Genomic DNA, 26,703 nt, shown 5'->3' with positions numbered 1-26,703 from the left:
AGTCTCCTTCTGCTCTTCTGGACAACCTGCTACTCACCATACAAACTCTGTGGGAGTTCGGCTGGATTCTGAATTTTTTAGAAGTCTGCTCTGGCTCCGTCCACAAAGCTGAACTATCTGGGTCTGATTCTGGATTCAGCCTTGGCCAGAGTGCTCCTCCTTCCTCTTAAAAAAAACTCCAGAAATTGGAGGCTGCAATTCCTCTCCTGCTGTGCAGCAGATGGTCATCCCTCCGGATTTCAATGCGGGTGCTGGGCCTGATGGTGTCTACCCGCGAGGTGGTTCCGTTTGCACAGTTCCATTCGAGGTCCCTGCAAAGGGAGATTCTGGCCAATCGGCACATGACTCCACAGTCTCTGGACATTCAGATCCGGCTGAGCCATGGAACACAGGATTCCCTGATATGGTGGCTTCCTTCCCCGGCGCTTTATCTAGGAAAACCCCTCCTCCCCTTGCATTGGACAGTGATCACTGTCCAATGCAAACATTCTGCTCAGGGTATCGGGACACTGGAAGAGTCCAGACTACAGATCAATGTATTGGAACTCCAATCGATCAGACTGTGTCTGGACCATTGGACGGATCGTCTTTAGGGATGTCCAGTGTGAATTCAATCGGACAATGCCACGACCGTGGCTTATGTCAATCACCAGGGTGGCACAAGAAGTGTCCTTGCGGCTCTGGAGGTAGCGGGCATTCTAAGGTGGACAGAACGGTTAGTTCCAGCCCTCTCTGCCATACACATTCCCAGGCTGGAAAACTGGCAGGCGGATTACCTCAGTTGGCAGGTGTTGGACCAAGGGGAGTGGTCCCTTCATCCAGAGGTGTTTCATCAGTTGTGTCTCCAGTGGGACATCACCGAGGTAGATCTGTTGGCCTCTTAGCTCAACAGAAAGGTGCAGAAGTTTGTGGCTCAACCACGGGATCCTCTGGCAGATGTCACAAATGCGCTGGTGGCCGTTTGGTCAGTATTGTCTGTATTATGCCTTCCCTCCTCTCAAGCTTCTTCCAAGACAGGATCGAGGCAGAAGGGATTCTGGTCATCTTAGTGGCACCGATCTGGTGCAGCTGATCGCTGACGTTCTTTGGAGGCTTCCTCTCAGGGAGGATCCGCTGCCCCAAAGGCCATCCTTCCATCCTGGTTTACAGTTGCTGGCCTTGACGGCTTGGCTGTTGAATGCTAGGTGCTGAAGGATAAGAGGTTTATCTGTGTCTTTGAGTCCTACGCTGTTAAAAGCTAGGAAATCTACTTCTAGGAAGATCTACCATCGTACATGGAAGAAGTACATTGCATGGTGTTAGTCTCTTGAAGTTCATCCTCGCTCCTTCTGGGTGGCTCGGATCTTGACCTTCCTTTAATGGGGGGGTTGAACAGAAATTGGCCTTGAGTACCATCAAGGGCCAGGTGTTGGCTTTAAAGATCTTCTTCCAATGATCCTTGGCCACACTCCTTGGTGCGTACCTATCCTCCGGGTGTCCGACATTTGGCTCCTCCAGTGCAGTCTCCGTTGCCACCTTGGGATCTCAATTTGGTGCTTTTGGTCCTCCAGAAGCCTCCCTTTGAGAACCTTCTGAAGATTCCCTTGCTTATGTTGTCTCAGAAGGTGTTTTTTTTGGTGGCTATTACCTCTGCACGCATTATCCTGTCATTCACCTTACCTGGTGATTGACAGAGATAAGGTGGTTCTTTGCCCCTGTCCGTCGTTTCTCTAAAAGGTTGTCCCTGATTTTCATTTTAAACAAGCTGCTAGCAGACTTCAGCACTACTTGAAACTTGTTGAAAGACTGCAGAAACTTGCTGGTAGCTTGTTAAGCACTCCCATTAAGAACTTTGCTTAAAATTTTCATTTTGGAGCTATTTTTTTAAGCAAAGATGCTTACATGTTTTTGAAAGCTTTACAAATATCTTGTAAAATTTGTTGCGCTCACTGCCCTGATACAAGCTAAAGTATGTGCGTAGCAGAGATTCCCAAACACAGTCCTCAAAAACCGCCAATAGGTTATGCTTCCAGGTTTTCCTTCACCTTGCACAGGTGCTTTAAACCAGGGTCAATGGTGTGGTATTCGTTACAACTATTTTATCAAAGGGAAATTCCCAAAACATGGCCTGCCAGGGGTATTTGAGGACTGAAGTTGGGGGCCACTTCCCTGGAGTGACAATCACCACACTAATGGGAAGCAGAAGAAAGGTGTGGGATGCTTGATCTCTTATAGTCTCTTGAAGTTCATCCTCGCTCCTTCTGGGTGGCTCGGATCTTGACCTTCCTTTAATGGGGGGGTTGAACAGAAATTGGCCTTGAGTACCCTCAAGGGCCAGGTGTTGGCTTTAAAGATCTTCTTCCAATGATCCTTGGCCACACTCCTTGGTGCGTACCTATCCTCCGGGTGTCCGACATTTGGCTCCTCCAGTGCAGTCTCCGTTGCCACCTTGGGATCTCAATTTGGTGCTTTTGGTCCTCCAGAAGCCTCCCTTTGAGAACCTTCTGAAGATTCCCTTGCTTATGTTGTCTCAGAAGGTGTTTTTTTTGGTGGCTATTACCTCTGCACGCATTATCCTGTCGTTCACCTTACCTGGTGATTGACAGAGATAAGGTGGTTCTTCACCCCTGTCCGTCGTTTCTCTAAAAGGTTGTCCCTGATTTTCATTTTAAACAAGCTGCTAGCAGACTTAAGCACTACATCAATGAACATTAGAGAAATGGATTTTACAGTTAGTCAAAAATCCCATTTTTTATGCTAGAAAATTGCGCTCTGTCCTTGTCTTCATCCCACACTCAGTTGGTCAGTAGTGGGGACTTTTTAATGCTCTTTACCAGGAATCCTTTAGGCATGTCTGCGGCAGAAGCAGTACAGCCTTTTTATGGGGCATCAGAGCAACCAGGGGGGGCATTGCCCCCCTGACCCCTGGCCCGGTCCTCCCCTGGGTGCACACAGGAGGTTAGGGGGCTTAATTTAATAGAAGACTAATTGTACCACAGTTTGCCCTTTAAAAAAGAGCATAACTTGCTAAATAAATATTGGGTCATTTTGCTTTGGGGGCTCTGATGTTTTTAAAGTTACTTGGGAAGTCATTTGCAAAATAGATTTTCTCTGTATTTTTTTTTTTATTATTCCTGAATAATGCCTATAAAAGCAAGGAGATACTTATGTTATTTTACAACAGTTCTAGCTGTCAAAAATATCTTAAATGTGTTTGAGTATCTTGCACGATAAAGAGTTTTTGATGGATAAATTGCTGCAGTGCTAAAAATCAAAAATTGCTCTGGTCCTGAAGTTTTCAAAAAATAAAGGAGGTTAATGGAAAGCGAAGCGCTCATCTTAAACTCTTTCTGCAATTATTTAAATGCATGTACTTTTATTTAAATGTGTACATTTATTGAATCTTTTTTATGAGAAGACTAGTGTACATAGGTAACTGACCATTTTACCTTCATCAAGTTATGTTTCATAAAAATGCGAGAGAAATGTTGGAATAATTGGTTATTTTGCAAGAGAATTTAAAGCGGAGTTCCAGCCTCACACACTCACCTGTCCAACGGTCCAGCGATACGGCCGCCCGAAGCCTCGCTCTTCTCCCTCTCTGACCTGCAGCGCGGCATCACTGGTGTGGGCACCCAGCTGTGACAGTTTGCGGCTTCACAGCCGGGTACACACTGCGCATGCGCGAGTTGCGTTACGCGTCATGATTGGCCGGTAATCTTCTGGGACCTCTGAAATGTCCCAGAAGATTGCAGGGAGGGAGGGGGAGAGGAGAACTTCCACTCAGGGCGCCGCGGCGCTCCGAGCGGAAGTGGGAGCGGGTACCTGTCAAAACTAGGTACCCGCTCCCCCCCCAAAAAAAATGACATGCCAAATGTGGAATGTCGGGGGTTAGAACCACCTAAAGCGGAAGTTCCACTTTTGGGTGGAACCTCGCTTTAAAAAAGAAAATTTTTAAGTGTATTGACATCCCTGTTAGTTTAGTGGAGTGTAAAGTGTAAACATAGGCTGTGCACATAGACTGACTCAGCATTCCCATTATTAAAAAAATCATTATCATCAAAGGTGGATAGAAAAAAATATAGCATACAGCTGATTTCCAGACCAATATAAAAGACAGAGAAATGCTGCTCATTAACAGATCATTCATTACATATTTATTTTTAAAACTAAGCCAGTGTAAGTGTTTAAAGTGTACCAGCCTCTTGCAACCCCCTGCACAGCAGGGCTCAGACTTGGAGAGGGAGGTGCATCACAAGTAGCCAGTCAACTCTACTGCAGTTTTCATATGCTACCAAGAAACACGCTGATAGGTGGAGAGAGCAAAGTGACAGAGAAGAGCTAATCAGACTGTTACTACTTCTTTCACTGTCCAGTCACAGGCTGGAGGAGGGACAAGACCGAATTAACTGCAGTAGATAAAGATTAGGTCTCCTGCCTTGTCAGAAAGGGCTATGCTGTGTGATAGGTTGAAGTAAATGACAGAACTGGATGGACTGAAATACAATAACCTTTATTAAGTACAACAGCAATCATATATATGCATTTCATCTGTGTATTTAGTTGTTTGCCTGGGGTTTAAAAAATAAAAATCAGTAAGGCTGCGTTCACACTGATGTGAATTGGATGTGGGAGCCGGTTCACTCAGCTCCGGGGTGGTCGTGAAATGCACTGGAAAAGGATCCTGTGCTTTTTTGGCTCCATTTCAGGTCCAAATACAAGCAAAAATTTAGACCTGATTCCAGAGATGTATAGTAACTAAGTAGAACTACTTCACTACTGTACTTAAGTACCGAAAGGCGGTATCTGTACTTTCCTAGAGTAGAATTTTTTTCTCCTACTTCCACTTTTACTTCACTACATTTTTTCGATGATTTCAATACTTCTACTCCAATATTTTTTTTTGTGCTGCATAGTTACTCGTTACAATTATAAAAATTACCACTGCCAGAACAGTAGATGGCAGGTTTCATGAAGCTCAAAACATGTGTATTATCAGCGCATACCAAAATAAAAGCTACTGTATGTATAAATAAAAGCTGCATTTGAAATAATAAAAAACAATATGATGTTCAAACTTTTGACTTCTTTCTTTAATAACTACATAACACAGTACTGGTACTTTTACTTTCAGTACTTGACTAGCAATTTTTTTTTCAAAACTACTGGTACTTTTACTTTCAGTACTTGAGTAGCAAAATTTTTATAAAAACTACTTGCAATACTTAAGTACAAAAAATTTTGAATACTTTAGTACTTCTACTCAAGTCACTTTTTGATCGAGCACTTCCACTTCTACTCAAGTCACTTTTTGATCGAGCACTTGTACTTTTACTCAAGTATGGGTTTTCGAGTACTTTATACAACTCTGCCTGATTCGCACCTGAAATAGTGAACAGGGACGCACCGGAGCCCAGGCATGAACCCGCGGCACCAACAGTGTGGACCCAGCCTTAAAGAAAATTGCACCTTCCATCCTGCCTGCCCAAATACCTGTATGGAAATCTGTTGGCCTCAAAAATCTGTGTTGGCATCTGGACAGTTTAACTAAAACATGAACATGAAAATGCATAATCAACTGGACTTGCAACCCCCCTCCCCATCCCTTAATAAAAAGTAAAAAAAAACACTAAGTGGCTCATATATAACACCGAAAGGATATCGCTATCCGCTATCAGTTATATGCTGCTGGCATTGCAAACCGGGCCCACAGCTAACTGTCCATTTATAAAAAGCAGGCTGATTTACCATTTCGTTTTCTCTAATTAGGGAGCTCTGTGATTGGAGGAGAGCCAGTCAGGTGACTTTGACAGATCGCATCACTGGGCTTTCCATACAACTTTTTCTGCCATGTCCTTTTATGGGGCGTGCTGGCTCAGCACAGTACAATGCACATTTATAAAGCGCATTGCTGTGCTTTACAACTGCTATTCTTTTTTTTTTCAGTGGGATAGCTGTGGTATGACCATACTGTTCCTAACTGAAAGTAATAAAAAATAAAATCTTTGAAAAATGTTATAAAAATAATTTCCTTACCCTCATCCTGGATGCCTTGTTGACGTCACTGGGCCAAACCCCAGAATCCAGGGTGAGGATGCTGTGCAGCTGCTTTTTTTATATCAGCCCCTAACTGAAAAGCAATAAAAAAAAAAAAATTCAATTAAAAAAAAAAAAAAAATTAAAATGCATTTCTTAACCCTATCACGGATGCCCTGGTGATGTCACTAGGCCTCACCATGGAATCCTGTGAAAGGTCCGTATCCCAAATTTTTAACATGTTCTATCAACAGATTTGGGATCCTCAGCTTTTCAAGGATCAGTTGAGAAGGCCCAGTGACATCATCCTCTTCTATGTGAATGCCCCGGCAGCTATGATTTAAGGAAAGTATTTCTTCTAAGGTTTTATTTTTTATTGCTTTCAGTTGACTAAGATCATTTTGCTTTTACATGCAAGGTCTGCTTTAAGTCGACTAGTAGTTTCTAGCTTGTCCCTTCCCTTTTACATCTCTATGAATAACATCCTGATAGAATCAAGGTTTTGAGCCAAATCTAGGTCAAACGGTAAGCTGCAACTTTCTGCCTGTTTAAACTTAAGTAATGTTCAATTTTAGTGTAATTCATTTCTACAGTACACATTTTCTCTGGCCAAAAAGACACTCAGTAAAATAAAATAGGAATATTGCTTCTAAAATAGCTGAAGCTTCGTACAATTAATCTATAATTCGATATTTCCATGAGTTATAAATGACTGCAGATTTCACCTTTTCCACTCAAATGTGCATTTGTGTTAAATTGGTTTTGCTACGCCGTATTAGATAAGGTTATTTAAAATAAAACAGACAAGACAGCCTGAATGGGGGGAACGGAGAGCTTGCTCATTAGATCTGCTCTAAGGTACCTGAAGAGAGGTCAGTTATTTTAAAGATCACCTGTCATGCATACTTATGGTGTCAGCCATATTTGAGCTCATACATTATTCAATATTTGATTCATTAGGGTCCAGTTGCATAGCGGAAGCACAAAATTACTTTTATTTCCATACAATCTTCTCCACAGTCTGGGTTTTGCACCATCTACTCGGTCTACAGAATCCAAAGCCTTTTTCTTGTTTTGTGGAGCGTGTGGCATTTCCCCCAGGCCACTATTCTGCAGCCTCTCCAGTCTGAGCCTCTAGTGAGTGGATATTGAATGAGTGTAAAAAGTGACATTTTGTCTGGTTTCTTACAATCAAGGGTCAGGTTCATAGACCAGTTGCTATAGCAACCTCACCAGCAGGATAGGTATACAAGGGGGTCACCCTGGTGGATGACGCGGGCTCACCTGGGGTGGGGGGGTCTAAGTACTAACCGGTGTGCACCAGGGCTCCTGATATTTGAAATGGATTTAGCTGCGTTTTAGTACCAGATCATGGTCCTCAGCATCACCCCTCCAGGAGGTAGGCAAGCCGGGGTCCAGAAGCAGATATAGCAGGTAAGGATCAAAGAGAAGTGTAGTCAGTAAACAAGCCAAAGGTCATTAATGGGTAGTTGCAGGTTAGGATCAGGCAGAAGCATAGTCGAAGAAACAAGCCAAGGATCGGTAATGAGTGGTAGCAAAGATAGGGATGACAGCAGGGAAGAAAGAGCGAGATATTGGCTGGAGACAGAACAATAATCTGGCAAACAGGAAATGCAGAGTCATGGCTTAAACCAGGTAATTCATGAGAGGAGCAAAGAGTTCAAGGTTCCGCAGAAGTCAAGGCACAAGGCAGGGTTGTCCAATGGATCAGAAAGGATGCTGTCCAGCATCTCAGGTAGCTCATTGAGAGGAGTTATTGCCAGACACAGCAGAGGTCCCAGGTTCAAGTCCAGGCCCTGACAGGTTACTTGAAAACACTCTCTGGGTTACAACAAATATGCAGTAGTTAATAATTGCTTTTGCATTGACAATCCACATCCCTTAAAAAAAAAAAAATCAACCCTTAGGAAAGAAGCCACACTTTGGCCACTGTCTGTTTTTTGGCCATGAAGAGGCATTCCAGAAACTGTGCCAAAAATAAGACAGGCATTTATGATAAAGGTATATACATCAGACCAAAATGAGGTAAATAAATAAGGAGGAAGAAGGGACAAAGGAACTTTGTTCCAAAAGAGGGCAAATCAGGGACAGTTGGGAAGTTGGGAGCTATACAATAGTTTACCTAAGGAGAAGTGTGGCCGAAGCTCTTTTAGCCCTACTTCTCCTATGGATCACAGGAGTGCATTTTTTTCTGCACTCCTGTGACCCCTTTTCAGCCAACAGTAGGCCAAAGCCCTCTGTTGGCTGACATCACTGAGCCAGTCCAGGCTCTGAATTGATTGTGACTTTAAATTCTGAATCCACCTGGGCTCCTGAACGGCAGCTGGCTCAGCCTCTCAGTGAGCCACTGGGAGGCTGAACCAGTATCTCCTGCCCCCTGCACAGCCCAGTGCTCTAGTGAGTGCTGATGGGGCAGAGCAGAGAGCTGGTGACTGACAGTCAGCAGTCTTTGATCGCTCAGTTCTCTTAGAGGCGGACAGATGCTGCATCCACCTAGGTGAGTATGTGTGTTTATTTTCTTTTTTTTTCCGAACTTCTCTTTTAAAGTGTTAGTTCCCCTGTAAAGAAAAAATGAAAAGTTTAACTTTTAACACTGTACACCCCCCCAGTCCCCACTATATTTATCTTTGGCAATGCTAAGGTCCAGTCCACAGCTGCTCCAGTGATCCGGGGATTTAAACTCCTCGCTCTTTTTTCCTCTTCTCTGTGCACCACTCCTGGGATGGACTAGAGCGATTCATTGTGCCCATGCTGACCTTTCAGAATTGCTTTGGTCCATTCCGAAAGCACTGCACGGAAGAAGGAGAATCCCAGGACTACTGGAGCTGGGACACTGACAGCTCAGCACCACCAGAGATACGTAAATCAGGGACGTGGAGGGTGTATGGTGTTAGTTCACCTTTACACTTTTTTGAACTAAGCCTTTAACTTTTGACCTTGTAGTGTTGGAGCAAGCTCATCTAACTGCCCACTGGTCGTGAATTCTGGGAACATTACAAGTTTTGGAAGGTTTGTTTCTGGAAATGTTGCAGATATTAAAAACAGACCCCCTTTATAATAAAATTTCTGTTCTTGTGAGATAAATCTGTATGGGTAAGCAGCATTTAAATGTATGGCGTATGACAAGCTTAGACATTCCAGCTCAGCAGAAAAATGTTCTGGACATAAATCTACAAGAAATATGTGTTTTTCCAGAATACGATCCCTTCCATTCTTATCAGTGAAGACTGCGGTCTTATCAAAATGCAGAGCTTTTCTACATATTCACATCACACATCGTTTACCATTTATGTGTATAACTGAATATTTACAACTGTTCGTGAAAGTTTCAAGTGCTATTAAACTTTTATTTGACTTTTAGATTTGGCAGTGTGGTGGATCGCTTGAAATTGTAACATGCTCGCATGTGGGACACGTCTTCCGAAAGGCCACTCCCTACACCTTCCCCGGTGGGACAGGTCACGTGATCAATAAAAACAACAGAAGACTAGCAGAAGTCTGGATGGATGAATTCAAAGATTTCTTCTATATTATATCGCCAGGTAAGTTTCCTGCATTTTAAAGAGGACTGAAGTCTAAAAGAAACTTTGGATACATTTTTAAAATAAGAAACTGTTGGAAGATCATCAATTTACATTTTTGTCCTTGGGTTTAGATACACTTTAACCTATCCAAACAATTAATGTTTGGCCTAGCCCTTGAAAGCTTAAATGCGGCCAAAAACACAAATAGAAAAATCAGCACAAAGGACATAACATACAGTAAGAGCCGGTTCACACTGGGGCGACCTGTCAGGCGACCTGGTCGCCTGCCATAGAGAAGCTGTGGACCCGTTCTAATAGGAGCGACACAAGTCGCTCCGACTTAGAAAAAGTGTCTGGGGCTTCTTTGGGGCGACCCGGAGCGACCTGCATAGACTTCAATGTTATGAAGTCCGTGCCGGCCGCTCCAAGGTCGCGGTGCGAGCAGCGCACCGCGACTTGTGAGGTCGCCCCGGCAAGTCGGATCGCTCTAATGTGAACCGGCTCTTAGTATGATGGGTCTCTTGTGTTGATTCTTATTTTAGAAGTAATCTGCTTGGTTCTGTAACATTCCCCCAACTCCCAGTTAATACAACTAAGGTGCAGTCAGGAGCTCTCATCAAGAGTTTGACTAGGTCCAACCCTACTTGCCAGATCCACCAATCATAGAAGCTGTAATTCAGCTTCTATGAATGGTGCAGTATTTCTGAATGGGAGATGTGTGTATGATTGATAGCTCCTCTCCTTCCATTCAGAAATCCTGTGTCTTCATAGAAACTGTAGTATGGCTTCCATAAATGGCTTACTGGGCAGGAAAGGGCAGGCATAGTCAAGTTCTCTTGATGAGAGTTCCTTACAGCCCCATTGCCCCTTGAGCTGTTTTTTTTCTATTTGTGTGTTTGGCTGTGCTCAGGCTTTACATTAATCCAGCATTAGGGTCAGCCGTTCAAATCCCACCCAGGACACTACCTGTATAGAGTTTGCATGTTCTCCCTGTGCTTGCCTGGGTTTTCTCTGGATACTCCAGTTTTCTCCCACACTCCAAAGACATACTTGTAGTTTCAGGGGATAATAATGTCTTGTTTTTTTCCTTAAAAAATAGCAAACATGTTATACTTGCCTGCTCTGTGAAATGGTTTTGCACAGAGCAGCTCAGATCCTCCTCTTCTCAAGTCCCTCGCAGGCGTTCCTGGCCCCTCCCTCCTGCCGAGTGCCCCCACAGCGAGCTCCCAAGCCAAGCTGTTGGTCTGTGTGTCCATTCAAATATGGATTCCTGGCTCGGCCCCACCCCCTCTCTCAACTCATTGGCTCGCTGACTTTGATTGACAGCAGCAGGAGCCAATGGTGGCCACTGTTGTGTCTCAGACAATCAGGAGGGAGAGCCCAGGCAGCCGAGGCTCTTGTGCAACATCGCTGGATTTAAATGGGGCTTAGGTAAGTATTCGGGAGGCTGAGGGGGGCTGCTGAACAGAGAATGTTTTTATCTTAATGCATAGAATGCCTTTAGAACCACTTTATTTGGCTTCCATCTAATTTGGCCATGGTATGTGTATGTATGAATGTGAACAGTGACTTTAGATTGTAAGCTCCTTGAGGGCAGGGACTGATGTGAATGTACAATATATGTAAAACGCTGCGTATATTGAAGCGCCACAAAAAATACCTGTAATAAATCTAAAATATCACCCTCAATCCAAATCCTAACACTAATTTAGCTCTTCAATACCTTAACCTAGAGCTAGTTTTGAGTCAATACATAACATTTAGTTTATTCTTACATTGTCGGCAGATACTCCCATGCCGTTTCCTTATAGTCTTGCATTAATTCTTACTGATGCAAAAAAACACAATGCCCACAAGTGGTTTTTGCAAGTAGTGAAGCAAAAATTATAGATAGGAATCATAGCCCTGGTGAACACAACATCAAAACAAGTCAGCAATGGCAGCTCCCATATTTGTATTCTGAGAGATTGCCTTTGAAGTGTCATTAAACCCGGATCATGAAAAGCTCTCATTACATGCTATATAACGGAGTGTTCATACTCACAAAGCCACTAAAACATTTGTTTTGTGTAGGCTCAAAAATATACCTGGTTGATCCTGCCTTCAGCTATCCCCCCCCCCCTCCTCTCTGTGTCCCCACTGCAGGTTGCAGGTTGAGAATGTGTAGCTCAGCTGGTGTCCTCCACTGATCATGCTCAATTCCAGTTCCCTTCTAAGATCTTCATTTCTTCCCTTTCCTTATCTGTGCAGGCGATATGACTATTAAGACACACATGTGGGTATATATAGAGTGGTAAATGACACTTCCCTCCCTTCTCCTCCATCTTCTCCTATTGCTAAACATTATAGGGGCGGGATATAGTATGCTTGTTGATTACATTCACTAAGAAACTCCCAAAGCTTAGTTTTAATATAAATCAGTATTAAATTAATATAATGTAATTGCTAATACTTTTAAAGTTAAAAAGAGCCTTGGATGTGAATGCCATCTAAACAAAATGAAAGGTAGTGCCAGTCATCTTTCACTCCGTCAACACCATGTTAACCACTTGCAGACTGCCTAACGTACATTTACTGCTCTATTGCGCAAAATCACGTACCTGTATGTCATTTCGTACAATAGCCACTAGGGAGCGCGCACTGATTGGGCAGAGGGGGAGCCAATCAGCGGGTCCTGCGGACCCAATGTCTGCTGGCCACCAGCGATTGTTCCTGAGAGAGGCATGTAAACAAGGCAGATCACCATTCTAACAGGGGAGAAAACAGAGATCTCGTGTTCCTGCTAAGCAAGAACCCCCTATGGACACATTTAACCATTTTATCGCCCCTGATGTTAAACCCTTCCCTGCCAGTGTCATTAGTACAGTAATAGTGCATATTTTTAGTCATGTGAGTTGCACAGCACCAATCAGGACTGGCCAGACACAGACTCACACTATAGAGAGTATAGATCAGCAGAGTAATAGAAGCCCTTCAAATAGATCTTCCCCTGAAGATGACAAATAACAGGGAAAGATCATGTGACCACACAACAGCGCTGCAGGAAACAGAGCTGCAGCTACTTTTTTAGGGAATAAGGATTTAAGAAAAAAAAATTAAAAAAACGCAGTGGTATGATATATGTGATTAATATGAATGAATTATGAAAATGAACACTTCTCTGTTTAGTATCATTTTTTTTCCCCAATTGTTTAGTATTTTAATTAAGTTAGATGAGCTCTGTTGCTTGGGTACATGAGACACGTGAAACAGACAATAATAATTATAATATTATAATAAGAAGAATGGAAGGATATTTTTGTTTCCCCCTTCAAAGAGTACAAAGAGCTTCTATCAACCGAAATCTGTATTAGGGTGTCTTTTATATCTGTAAAGGAGATGAATATAGCTGCCCCCATCAAAGTACAAATGTAAAGGTGAATATTTCATAGGAAGTAAAGACTTTCTTTTATGAAGCATTATATATAAAGGGCACCTGTACGGAGATCATAATCGAAAAATTTGAAAGCTGGCGTTAAAAGTTCCTTCTTATACTTTCATTTATATTCATGAACACCTCAGGAGTCCTTAAATCCAGGGGACTCAAAATGCAAATGTTACCTCTGAGTTCTTAAAGCAGAGATATGTGGCCCCGCACAGTGTGGTGTGGGCCCTGATACTAGTTAGAGGAATTGATGGCAGCCATAGAGGGACATGGAGGGGGAGGAGTATAGTGTGTCAGCCAACTGACCTCCTAAATGGGAGGGTTCATTTGCATATTAGGCGCACAGCATTCTGGGAATCCTGGGGTGCGCATATGGCTGCTCTTAGTTTTCAGTCTTTGATTAGCACAGGTTCACTGTAACAAGTCATAAAAGTTAAAGAAAGAAAGTTTTAAGTGTTCCCATATTTTAAAAAAAGTATTTCTTCAACAGACAGGCAGAACATTGCATTGAAAAAAAGTAATGTAACGGTTACGAGCCCAGCTGAGGAAAGTGCCCAACTAAACTACAACTTTATGTATCTAAAATAGGGGAAAAAGGCATCCATGGATGCCCTCCCATCATGCTGCCCGCACATCCCGGGGAGCCTCATCAGTGCCACCTCGTCACCATTAGTGCCACTTATCAGTGCTGCATCATCAGTGCCCAACAGTGACACCTTTCATTGAGTATCAGTGCCGCCTCATCAGTGCCCATCATTGCAGCCTATCAGTGCCCATCAGCGCCAATCATCAGTGCAGCCTTATCAGTGCTGCATCATCAGTGCCCATCAGTGCCACCTTTCATTGAGTATAAGTGCTGCCTCATCAGTGCCCATCATTGCAGCCTATCAGTGCCCATCAGCGGCAATCATCAGTGAAGCCTCATCAGTACCGTACCATCAGTGCCCATCAGTGCCACCGGTCATTGCCTATCAGTGCCGCCTCATCAGTGCCCATCATTGCAGCCCATCAGTGCAGCCTCATCAGCACACCTCATTGAAGTATAAAAATTACCTGTTTGCAAAATTTTATAACAAACTATAAAAAAATATATATATATTTTTTTTCAAATTTTCTTGCTTATCAAAAAAAACAAACAAAAAAAACAAACCTAGTGGTGATTAAATACCACCAAAAGAAAGCTCTATTTGTGTGAAAACAAAAATAATAAAAAATGTCATATGGGTACATTGTTGCATGACTGCGCAATTGTCATTCAAAGTGTGACAATGAAAAGTGGCCTGAACGGGAAGGGGGTAAAAGTGCCCAGTTATCAAGTGTTTAAAGCAGACCTAGAGAGGTTGATTTACTAAATGTAAATATACTGTGCACTTTGCAAGTGCAGTTGGACTCATTTTCTCCAGAGATTAGTGAATTATTTGCAAGCTATATCTAAATATTAGATCCATGGCACTTATAGGTCACATGCAGACTAAGCAGCTCACTGCTTTCCAGATGTGATGTCATCAGTCATCAGGCTTCCTCTGTCTTATCTTTCTAGCCCTCCTATGTGCCTTACCACAGGAAATAATGCCTTAATAAGTCTCTACATTCCCTGATCCTGGTTAAATCTCTGCATCCCCTGATCCATTATAAATCTCTGCATCCCTTGACCTCCATAAATCTCTGCATCCCCTGATCCATAATAAATCTCTGCATCCCCTGATCTCTTATACAACTCTGCATCCCCTGACCTCCATAAATCTCTGCATCCCCTAATCCATAATAAATCTCTGCATCCCCTGATCTCTTATACAACTCTGCATCCCCTGACTGCTTACAAATCTCAGCACCCCCTGATCTATAGTAAATATCTGCACCCCTTGATCCCCTATAAGTCTCTGCATCACCCGATCCCTCATAAATTTTCTGCATCCACTGATCCCTCATAAATCTCTGCATCCACTGATCCCTCATAAATCTCTGCATCCACTGATCCCTCATAAATCTCTGCATCCCCTGTTCCATCATAAACCCCCTGTATCCCCTGATCACTCGAATCTCTACATCCCAAGATCACTCATAAATCTTTGCATCCCATTACTCCTCATAAACCTCTCTATTCATCATATATTTCCTCATCTACTAAATACTCATAAATCTCAGTAATACCCCAATCCCTTATAAAACTCTGCATCCCCTGACCACTTGTAAATCTCTGCATCTCCAGATCCAAAATTAATTTATGCATCCCCAATCCTCCCTAAATCTCTGCCTCCTCTGATCCCTCATACTTCTCTGTATACCCTGACAAGTCCCACATATCTGAATCCCCTGATCCATCGTAGAACCCTGTATCCCCCTACTCACTCTTAACTTAAATATTTTAAATCCCTGATTCCTCATAAATCTCTGCATCCACCAATCCCTTTTACATGTTTGCATCCCCTGATCTCTCATAAATTTCTGCCTCCTATGATTTCTCATAAACCCCTGTATCCCCTGATCCCTTATAAATCTCTGCATCACCTGATCCCTCATTATTCTCTTCATCCACTGATCCCTCAAAAAATCTCTGTATGCCCTGATCCCTGATAAATCTGGGTATCCCCTGATCCCTGGTAAAACTTTGTATCCCCTGATCTTTAATACATCTCTGTATCCCCTGATGTATCCCCTGATCTCTAATAAATATCTGCATCCCATGATCCCCATAAATTCCTGTACTCCCTGACCCCTTATAAATCTGTGTATCCCTTGATACCACATACATCTCTGTATCCCCCTTCATAATTATCTGTATTGCCTGATCCCTTTTAAATCTCTGCATCCCCTGATCCGTCATTATTCTCTTCATCCACTGATCCCTCAAAAAATCTCTATATGCCCTGATCCCTGATAAATCTGGGTATCCCCTGATCCCTGGTAAACATTTGTATCCCCTGATATTTAATACGTCTCTGTATCCCCTGATCTCTAATAAATATCTGCATCCCATGATCCCCATAAATTCCTGTACTCCCTGACCCCTTATAAATCTATGTATCCCTTGATACCACATACATCTCTGTATCCCCTGACCCTTCATAATTATCTGTATTGCCTGATCCCTTATAAATCTAGGTATCCCCTGATCCCTGATAAATCTTTGCATCCCCTGATCTTTAATACATATCTGTATCCCCTGGTCCTTAATAAATCTCCAGTATGGTATTTTTGTTAAGGTTAGTGGAGTGAAAATATCATTATCAGTAGAACAGAACAAAAGAAAGGTGTACTCAGAAGACCTCCTCACTAAAAAATGAATTTGGTTGCTTTTCTGCTCTTGATATATACAAATATTTTTCTTATGCATAAATGAAAATCATCTCTGTATTTTTTTCATTTTATTTTTTTATAGAGAAAAAAAAATGTTTGTTAGTTTAAAAATGATTCTTCCCAGCGGTAAAATAATATATTGCAAAGCGGAAGTTTCACAACTCGCGGTTAACTTATGACAGTCTTTTTGCATAATATTCTGTTTTAATTACTGCAGGTTAAAAAGAGTTTAAGCTATCGCAAATGGGTTACAGAGATCTGCTTTATTAATTAGCAGTGAGCCAGAGGAAAATATTTAAATACAATTAAATGCACCATTCAGTGCTCACTCGAGCAGATCTTGACTTTAAAGATTTCATTGCAAACAGACTTCTTATCCTGAGATGCAGTCTACACATTTACAATCCAACTATCTCCAGTAGCACAGAAGTGAACAATATAAGAAAAGAAAAGAAAAACAATTTGCAGTGCAGATTTTATATGAATGCTGTCCCTTACAAACTCACAGCAGTTAAAGTGGTTGTATACCTTTACATATATCCAGTGACTGGCCTCAGATAATACAGTGATTAACCACTTCAGCCCCGGAAGATTTTACCCCCTTCCTGACCAGGCCCTTTTTGTGATGCAGCACTGCTTTACTTTAATGGACAATTGCACAGTTGTGCGACGCTGTACCCAAACAAAATTTACATCCTTTTTTTCCCCACAAATAGAGCTTTCTTTTGGTGGTATTTGATCACCTGTGCGATTTTTAATTTTTGCGCTATAAACAAAAAAATGCGTCAATTTTGAAAAAAATATATATATATTTTTCACATTCTGCTATATAACATTTCCAAAAAAAAATAATTAAAAATCAAAATTGTTTAACATTTTAGGCCAATTTGGTTTCTGCTACATATTTTTGGTAAAAAAAAAATCGCAATAAGTGTATTTTGATTGGTTTGCGCAAAAGTTATCGCATTTACTAACTACGGAAAAGATTTGTCATTTCTATTGTTTTTTTACTAGTAATGGTGGCGATCTGCGATTTTTTGCGGGACTGCGACATTGCGGCGGACAGATCAGACCCCTAACTGACATTTTTTACACTTTGGGGGGACCAGTGACATTACTACAGTAATCAGTGCTAAAAATATGCACTGTTACTGTAATAATGACATTGGCAGGGAAAGGGTTAACCCTATGGGTGATCAATGGGATAAATGTATGCCTCATGCTTACTGACATGTGTGTGGGGGAGGGGGTTCTGTGACAGAGACAGAGATTGCAGGTTCAGCTATACTGAATCCTGTGATCTCTTCCTGTCTGTCACTGAGAAGACCCACCTGCTTTGTTTAAAAAAGCAGGCGGGTCTTCCCACAGTTTCCCCGACGATCGGGGAAGGGAGGCTGCAATCGCCAAAATCCCTAGGAGTCCAGCGATATAGGTCTATGTCGCTGGACCCAGGGGAGCCGCACTACTGCAGTAGGATTACTGTGAGCAGTCGGCAAGTGGTTAAACAAATCCTTCAAAGGATTATCTGCAGTCTTCTCTTCTCTACACCCCTTAACAAGGGCAGAATCATGTTAAAATCTTCCCTTTTCTGTATCTTTCCTTATGCTGTTCACTTTGCAAGGAAAGTTGCACTATGCTTACAAAGAATACCCAATCGTGCAAGGAAATAAAAAAAAATCACACATTTTTGTTGCACATGATGGGACGATGTAAGTCAGCAGAGCTTCACACCATTCTTTGGGAGAATTACCTTGCAACATGCAATGTCTTTAGTAAATTAGCCCTAGGATCTTTTAGCTAACACATTTGCCACTGTACTTTAAACTTTTACAGAACTTTTATAGATTTCACTTTCACTAACAGCAAACCCACCACTATAAATCTGGTGAATATTGTTGGTAAATGTACATAGATTTGGCCAGCTTAAAGTGGAATTTCACTCAAAAAGAAGTTTACTGATGTTTGTCTTCTTCCTCCCAGCCTGTAACTAAGCTGCAGGTTTTTTTTTGGGAGGGTACTACCGTTTTTTTTTTGTTTTTTTTGTCAGCACCAGTTCCCACTTCCACAATTCTTGCCTTAAAATAGGGGTCCTGCAGAGTCCCTTAATGTCAGCCTGTGATGTCCGTTACTTGATGTGAATGAAGAACACAATTGTTACTTTACGGAGGTGTGCAGGTGAAAATTTTTATTTTATGATTGTGGTGTCGCCATCTACCAATACACTACAGCCCCCTAAATAAACTATGTGGTGGCTGTAAGGAGTGGGATGGATACAGCAGAACTTCTCTAGGTGGGGGTGACATCACTCGCCAAGCCTCCTCCCCTACCGCAGCCTGTTGGGACACGTCACACGTCTCAGGAGGCTTCAGGACCAAACATCACCCACCATCTTATAATGCGCAGTGTGGAGCTGGCTTTAATTCATCAGGAATCCTAAAATCCAAGATGGTGGCATCGGAAACCCACATCAGTGAGAAGAATCAGCTGTGTAAAGACAGTGGTGGAATCTGTAGACTGTTAAGTAACTGTTTTTTATAAGTCAGCAGGTCCAGTACTTGGAGCTGCTGACTTTGGGTTAACGATGTTCCTCTTTAAAGACGAGTTTCGTCCTCCCCACCTATAATTTTTTTTTTCTTCTCCCCTGCTTACCTAATGCTGAGATGGCCACAAGTGAGGTACTTAACCACATAGACGGCCCAGCGTTGTCCTGCTGAGATCATCTTCTCTGCCGCCACCACTAGGTTCCCGGCCACCATGTGTCTGTGTAACGTCATTAGGAGACTGCGCCGGCTCTTCCAGGTTCTGCGCAGACTACCAATGCCACAGCTCTAGGCTCACTTCTATTAGTGAATGGGAGATGTTCGGGGCTCCTGAAATGAACACCAAGGGCAGTAATGTAATTTGAGTAGGGGGGGGGGGGGGCAGTCCAAAACAAAAACAAAAAATCCTATATAATAATATAGTGCAGCAAAGAGTGTGAGGTTGCAGAGGAGCCAAGTCACAAAAATGGGTAAAGATCCTCTTTAAGTATTAGGCTCAGACAAGGAAACTAAAGCCAAATAGAGAGGAACTAAAATTCTTGGTGACACGAATGGATGATCTTCATTTAACTATAGCAGTAGAGATGTCCATCAATATTATTGATAATTTCCCCCCGAAGAATCCAAAGTTCCGATATACAATATTACTTGCAAAGCAAATTGTACAGAATATATCTATTTCTACTGTGAGATGTTTGCTAAGCACATAACAAAACATATGTTCATGCCATTTTATTATATCAAAGATGAACCACTGTAGCATCAAATTATTAAATCATGCACAACTCCTAGTTAGTTAATAAAATAGATACTTGGCAGATATTTCTGCAAATTATTAAAAACACATTAAATAGTAATTTATTTTTCTGTGTTTATTGATCATGTCACTCCTTCTGCTTGCTAAGTGCGTATTGATTCATGCCTGGAGGAGTACTGAGCAAATGTTTATCTATAATCAATAAAAATTAAATCCTCACTATCCAGTGTAATTGTGTGTTCAGACTCTAAATTAGCACTGTTACTATCGCTTTTTTTTACTTTAAGATTTAAAATCTGAGTTTTAGATACACATGTAGATAGTCATTAAGGTTGAGCTCCAAAAAAATAAAAGGCTACCCTTGTAGTAGGGTTCTTCCTGCACTGCAAGGGTTAAATGCCCATTTTGTCTGGAGTACTAATACAAATCAGTGTTACTTACCTTATCTCTTGTTCCCCTACAGCCAGAACTCTCCTCTTTGCACCGACGCTCTGGGTTGTGGGTGGGCTCTTGGCATCCTCACTTACAATGCAGGGCTGCTAGTCCTGCATTATAAGTGATGACATCAAAGTGTGACCGCCCAATGGAGCGCTGCTTTTTAGTTCACTAGTGCACTGCCTTTCAAACATGTACGTATATTGATCTAAACTGGTGGATATGCAAAAGGGTCAGTCCTTTTTATCTATGGGTTTAGCCTAATGGGCTTGGATACTCCAAAAACGAAATCTCGTTGCCATCATTTCCAATTCTTTTCCTTTTTAACTAGGAATTTTGAGTAGAAGCACCCGCAACACCCATCTAGAAAGGAACAGAAGCTGGAATTATGGCAAGGAGATTTCACTTTTCGAGTGTCCATGTCATATAAGAAGCCAGAGAATGACAAATCTTGACTTGTTCCAGCCACCTCTGTTGAAGTTCAGTAAAGAAAGCTAGACACTTTATAATGGCCAAAGAAGGTATACAGACCGGGAACTCAAACAATAGAGTTCTCACCAATAGAGTTTTCCATGCTTGACTTTGATACAGAGACTGTTAAATATTGTGTTTCTTCCAAATGAGGAAGATGGAAACCAGTTTATTACCAAAAGCAGACAGTGACTGAATGAAAAATCAGTTCTTAAAGTTTACATAACCTAAAGTAAACTTAAAGTAGATCCAAAACAATAAAAAAGTCATGCTCAAATGCCCCCAAATCTGTGAAATCTTTGTCTGATCAGGATATGAATAGAATGGTACAAAACAGACATGTTCAGTCTAGTAGACTTCAACAAAATGGTGGCTGTCTGCAAATAGACACTGACTTCCTATTGCATAAATGGCTTTAGGATTAAGAAAAGAGCGAATTGCATCTGAGGAGTTTTCTACAGGTCAAGAAGACGAACTGAAGCCATTTTTTACCCATCTCATTTACATTTATACAATAGGGAGACGGTGTCTATGAGCAGACGGCCACCATTTTGTTGAAGTCTGCTAGAGATAGGTAAAAAAAGGCTTCAGCTCCTCTTCTTGACCTGTAGAGATCTCCTCAGGGCAATTCGCTCTTTTCAGGCTTAATGATAGAGCCCTTTATGCAATAAGGAGTTCCTATGGGAGGGAGATCCAGATGTAATTACAGGCGGTCCCCGGTTTACAAACAGCCGACTTACAAACGACTCCTACTTATAAACGGAGGGAGACAACAGGAAGTGAGGAGAAATCTACCCCCTGGGAAAAAGGTCTCTCCACTGAAGCTTTATCACCAATCCTTGTTTCCACAACAACCCAAACGCATTATGAGAAGGTACACATGCTTTGTTTCTAAATGTAAAATGTGCATTACTGTAGTATGTGTACAGTGACAGCTTCAAAATCCTAATTTATGGCCAGGCCCCTAACCCCCTATTATTGGGATATATACTGAGAGAAACCTTAATGTGGGATGTACTGAGAGTGGGAGACCCCCTATTATGGATATACTGGAAGACCCTCTATTTTATTACATGGGTTCTCTCAGTATATCCCAGAATAGGGGTCTCTCAGTAAATATCCCATATGTGGGGGGTCACTCTCAGTCAGTGTATCCCATAATAGGGTGTCTCTCACAGTATATCCCATAATAGGGCCCCTGCTCCCTATTAGGGGATATACTAGTACTGAGAGTTCCCTTAATAGGTGATATATTTGGAGAATTTGTTCACGCAAGCGAAATACAGGGAACAAAATGGGTGGAGTTTGTAAGGGGTGGGGCTTCTGAGAAGTGGGAGGGGTCAAAGTGGAAGGGCGGGGTTTGGCGCCACTGCTCAGATGCAAAAAAAGAGTGGGATAATAGGTGAAAAAATGCATTTTATGTAAAAAAAAAAAAACAATTGATGATACCCAACTAATTCTGTGATATCTAATTATGGCTTCAATCTCCTTTAACCACTTACCGCATATCAACGTACCGATACGTCGGTACACTTTGCGGGTTTATACCGGGATGATGCCTCTAGTTAGAGGCATCATCCCGGTACCGTGGTTTGAAGCCGGCGGTCGGCTTTCCGTCGGTAAGTCGGGAGCCGCTCGATCGTTACCCGGGGGGCGGGAGGGGACGTCCCCCCCCCCTCCCGCCACCTTCCGCGGCTTTGCCCGGGGCTCCCCTCCCACCGGGAGCCCCGAGCACCCAGCCGGCACGTCCGCCGGCTGGATGGAGTCCCGATGAATGCCGGAAACGGCATCCATCGGGGCTCCGATGACGTAACCCGGAGGCGGCGTCCATGACGTCACTTCCGGGTTACTGTGCTGCAAAAGGCGGCAAATTTAAAAAACGGCTGTATGCAAAAATGCCGTTTTCGGCATATACAAAAAAAATGGGCTAACTTTACTGTTTAGTATTTTTTAAATGCAGTGAAATGTGATTTTTCAATTTTTTTCCAAAAAAATGGCGTTTTAAAGACCGCTGCGCAAATACCGCTTGACAAAAAGTTTTGCAATGACCGACATTTTATTCTCCAGAGTCTTTGCTAAAAAAATATACATAATGTTTGGGGGTTCTAAGTAGTTTTCTAGGAAAAAATACTGCTTTTAACTTGTAAACAAAAAGTGTCCGAAATAGGGCTGGGGCTTAAGTGGTTAATGAAACATGATCATTTTAAGACAAAGTTGAAAGACTAGGACTTGACTTACTTTAATGTAGTTAGAACGTATTCTTCCTTTTGCTCTAAGTGTTTGCCTATATTTTTCTGGAATTTGGCTTTAAACTTGCATCTCTCAGCAAATACAGTTAAACTTCAATCAGATTGTATAACTTATTTCAATGTCTTTATTATGGAATTGGCAGTGTTACTGAGAACTGCTTTAGCTATGGAGATCTATCACGTTGTGTTTGATTGTTCTGCCGAGATTAACGCTATCTGACTAAATCTATGTATCACTTCTACTTGGCACAGCTTCAGAAAGTGTATTTGGAATTCAACTTCCAGGCTACTTAGCTTTATGATTGAAGTGGCGCTTGTTGAATAATCAGCCCGCGTTCCCCGTAGATGGACTGCAGTCACTTCCATAGAAGCTCCTAATATGCTGCACTTACTATATATTTTAATCATCAACCTAATGCTGTGGAATAAGAGGATAGGGGTGAACCTCTTATTGGGTTTGCACTGATTAAAATGAGACAAATACTAAAGCCCATCTATTAAACTTCTATTATTCTTCTTTTGCAGTCATGGGTTGTTTTTTTTTCCCCCCAAAAATCAATAATTTAATATAAAGCAGCTCACCAGTCCTTAACCCCTTCCCACCCAGCTCAAGCATCCCTTTCCATAGGCTCTGTATGCCGGGGGGGGGAATTGGTGATAAGATGACCACTGTGATTGGCTATGATTAAGCACCCGGGGAGGGGCGAAACATATTAGGGGAGTGGCCTGAATGAATTGAGCTGAGGCTGCTTTCACCTGCTAATCACCCAGAGGGAGAGAGGTGTACGGCGGCCAGGCTATCTCATCATTTTCTGCAGCGTGCTTTGGGTCTGGATGGACCTATCCTCAGCCTGCACCCTCACTTGTCAGTGGGATCTAACTTTTCAGAACTTGACAGCCTGAGTGGGGACCCTCAAATATTTATTGTGGGTTACACTAATGTTGGCTGTCACAGTGGTCACATGATTGGGCGCAGGTCCCGCCGGCTACTGATCTTTAGTGGGGACTGAGCACTGTCTTTGTTCTGGGAGTGTGCAGCATGTGGTCATTAAATCCAGTGTCGGCTGGTGCTCAAAATTTTCGGGGGGGGGGGGGGGACGCAAACAGAAAAATATAATAGGCATTGCATTGCGGCAAAATACATTACATTGCATTACTTTGAGGTCACAAAAGTGTGAAAGGGGCCTTCAGTAATCAAAGTATAGTGTGCCCCCTTCAATGCAGAGTGACCACAGCGTGCCCCCTTCAATGTAGAGTGACCACAGCGTGCCCCCATCAATGTAGAGTGACCAAAGCGTGCCCCCATCAATGTAGAGTGACCACAGCGTGCCCCCATCAATGTAGAGTGACCACAGCATGCCCCCATCAATGTAGAGTGACCAAAGCGTGCCCCCATCAATGTAGAGTGACCACAGCGTGCCCCCATCAATGTAGAGTGACCACAGCATGCCCCCATCAATGCAGAGTGACCACAGCGTGCCCCCATCAATGCAGAGTGACCACAGCATGCCCCCATAAATGCAGAGTGACCACAGTGTGCCCCCATCAATGCAGAGTGACCACAGTGTACCCCCTTCAATGTAGAGTGACCACAGCGTGCCCACATCAATGTAGAGTGACCACAGCGTGCCCCCCATCAATGCAGAGTGACCACAGCATACTCCCTTCAATGTAGAGTGACCACAACGTGCCCCCATCAATGTAGAGTGACCACAGCGTGCCCCCATCAATGCAGAGTGACCAAAGCGTTCCCCCATCAATGCAGAGTGACCACAGCATACTCCCTTCAATGTAGAGTGACCACAACGTGCCCCCATCAATGTAGAGTGACCACAGCGTGCCCCCATCAATGCAGAGTGACCAAAGCGTGCCCCCATCAATGTAGAGTGACCAAAGCGTTCCCCCTATCAATGTAGAGTGACCACAGCGTGCCCCCATCAATGTAGAGTGACCACAGCCTGCCCCCATCAATGCAGGGTGACCACAGCATGCCCCCATGAATGCAGAGTGACCACAGTGTGCCCCCATCAATGCAGATTGACCACAGCGTACCCCCTTCAATGTAGAGTGACCACAGCGTGCCCCCCATCAATGCAGAGTGACCACAGCATACTCCCTTCAATGTAGAGTGACCACAACATGCCCCCATCAATGTAGAGTGACCACAGCGTGCCCCCATCAATGCAGAGTGACCACAGCGTGCCCCTATCAATGCAGAGTGACCACAGCGTGCCCCCATCAATGCAGAGTGACCATAAAATACCCCCTTCAATGTAGAGTGACCACAGCGTGCCCCCATCAATGTAGAGTGACCACAGCGCGCCCCCATCAATGTAGAGTGACCAAAGCGTGCCCCCTTCAATGTAGAGTGACCACAGCATGCCATCATCAATATAGAGTGACCACAGCGTGCCCCCATCAATGTAGAGTGACCACAGCATGCTCCCATCAATGTAGAGTGACCAAAGCATGCCCCCATCAATGTAAAGTGACCACAGCGTGCCCCCTTCAATGTAGAGTGACCACAGCGTTCCCGCTTCAATGTAGAGTGACCACAGCATGCCCCCTTCAATGCAGAGTGACCAGCGTGCAGAGAGATCAGTGCACTTACCTGATGCAGCGGCGGCTTCTCCTCAGTCCTCTGCGTCTCTCGAGTCATATATAAATATTCGTTCGCTATTGTCACACAATGGTTGGGCTCAGGGCGCACTGCTCTGCGCCCCGGGTCCACCCTTTTCTGAAGCCTATTCGAGCCTCTGGCTCTAATCACGTGCTTTAGAAGAAATAAAAACCCCCTTTGAACTCCATGCGTCCGGTGCCCCGCATGTAGATTAGGGGGCCGGGCGCATGGATGGGGGGCGGCACCCCTGCGCCCCCAACGCACCGGCCGCCACTGATTAAATCCCACCCTTTTGCAGCTGCACATATGTGTTACGTGGATGGCAAAAATTTTAATGTGGTAGCTTAGTATTTATTTATTTAGTTTTTTTTTTGTACTTGATCCTGCCAGTAATACACTTCCAGATGTTTGCAACCAAACTTTTACCTGCAGGCCTTCTTCACCTTTCTGGGATTAATCAGCACCATTCCTGAACGTTCTTGTTGTAATGAAAGCACTGAGGACAGTAGAGTGACAAACTATGCTGGGAAGAGGAGGAGGAGAGCCCAGAAGTATGGCTTGTAGTGTGCTGTCCAAGTCTACTGACAGTCAGGTCCTGAACAGGAGCATGCATGCCAGTTAGATTAAGAAGACGAAGGGGACAGCGGCAGTGACCTGCTGGACAAAGAGGAAAGCAACATTTTTAAGGAAAAAAAAATAAACATATTGGGCAAGTATGGACTGTTCAACATTTCAAAAAAAAGGTTTAATAACTCTTTACACACTACTGGGAACCTTCGTCTTACTTTTGGGGACTCAGATGGGGAAGCTAAATCACATGCTGGCTTCTTTTATCTCCTTCAGTGCTATAATCTTTCCATGAAAATATCAATTTCTTACCTAACACAGTGGCCATTGCAAAGTAAAATGATGACGTCACACTTCGCAGATGGATTTTCCAACATTAGAGATAAAGATATAACTAGAGAGTCCAGCTTCAAGAGATTACTTCCTTCCTTGTGGAAGGGTATGGGGACACAAACTACTGCAGGGGGACCAGATACCTCCCAACTGTCCTCCTATTAGAACCATATTACTCTGCGCCTCTTTCTTCTTTAGTTGTCTCTGTTTTTGGCCTAAGGTAAGAAAAAAAAATACTATATACTATCAAAAACAGTTTTACTGCACTAAAACTTTTATTTAAAGAGTAAGTTACCCCAACATTTCATATTCCTGATATGTGTCTGTTGTACTATGTACTTGTGTGAGAAAGTATTCTGCCCTCTTTGTATTGCTTTCCTTTGTGTGAAATGCCTGGTGATCCCACCAGTCTCCCTGCTTTCCTATTTCAAACTGACCCCTCTAGGCATG

General features: G+C 43.0%; 1 protein-coding gene across 2 annotated transcripts in view; it reads left to right on the top strand.

Moving 5' to 3' along the window:
* The window catches only part of GALNT13 (polypeptide N-acetylgalactosaminyltransferase 13), a 531,696-nt gene that overhangs the window by 417,593 nt on the left and 87,400 nt on the right, over nt 1-26,703 (top strand). For both annotated transcript variants that reach the window (XM_082261045.1, XM_082261046.1), the window contains exon 7: nt 9,398-9,578. In XM_082261045.1, coding sequence (XP_082117171.1) covers nt 9,398-9,578 — 181 coding nt within the window. The remainder of the gene's footprint in view (nt 1-9,397; nt 9,579-26,703) is intronic.

The sequence above is a fragment of the Pelophylax lessonae genome, assembly GCF_965119305.1.
Source record: "Pelophylax lessonae genome assembly, chromosome: 6".
Lineage (NCBI taxonomy): Eukaryota > Metazoa > Chordata > Amphibia > Anura > Ranidae > Pelophylax > Pelophylax lessonae.
The sequence above is the reverse complement of the archived record's forward strand: the minus strand, read 5'-3'. Positions and strand labels throughout refer to the sequence as shown.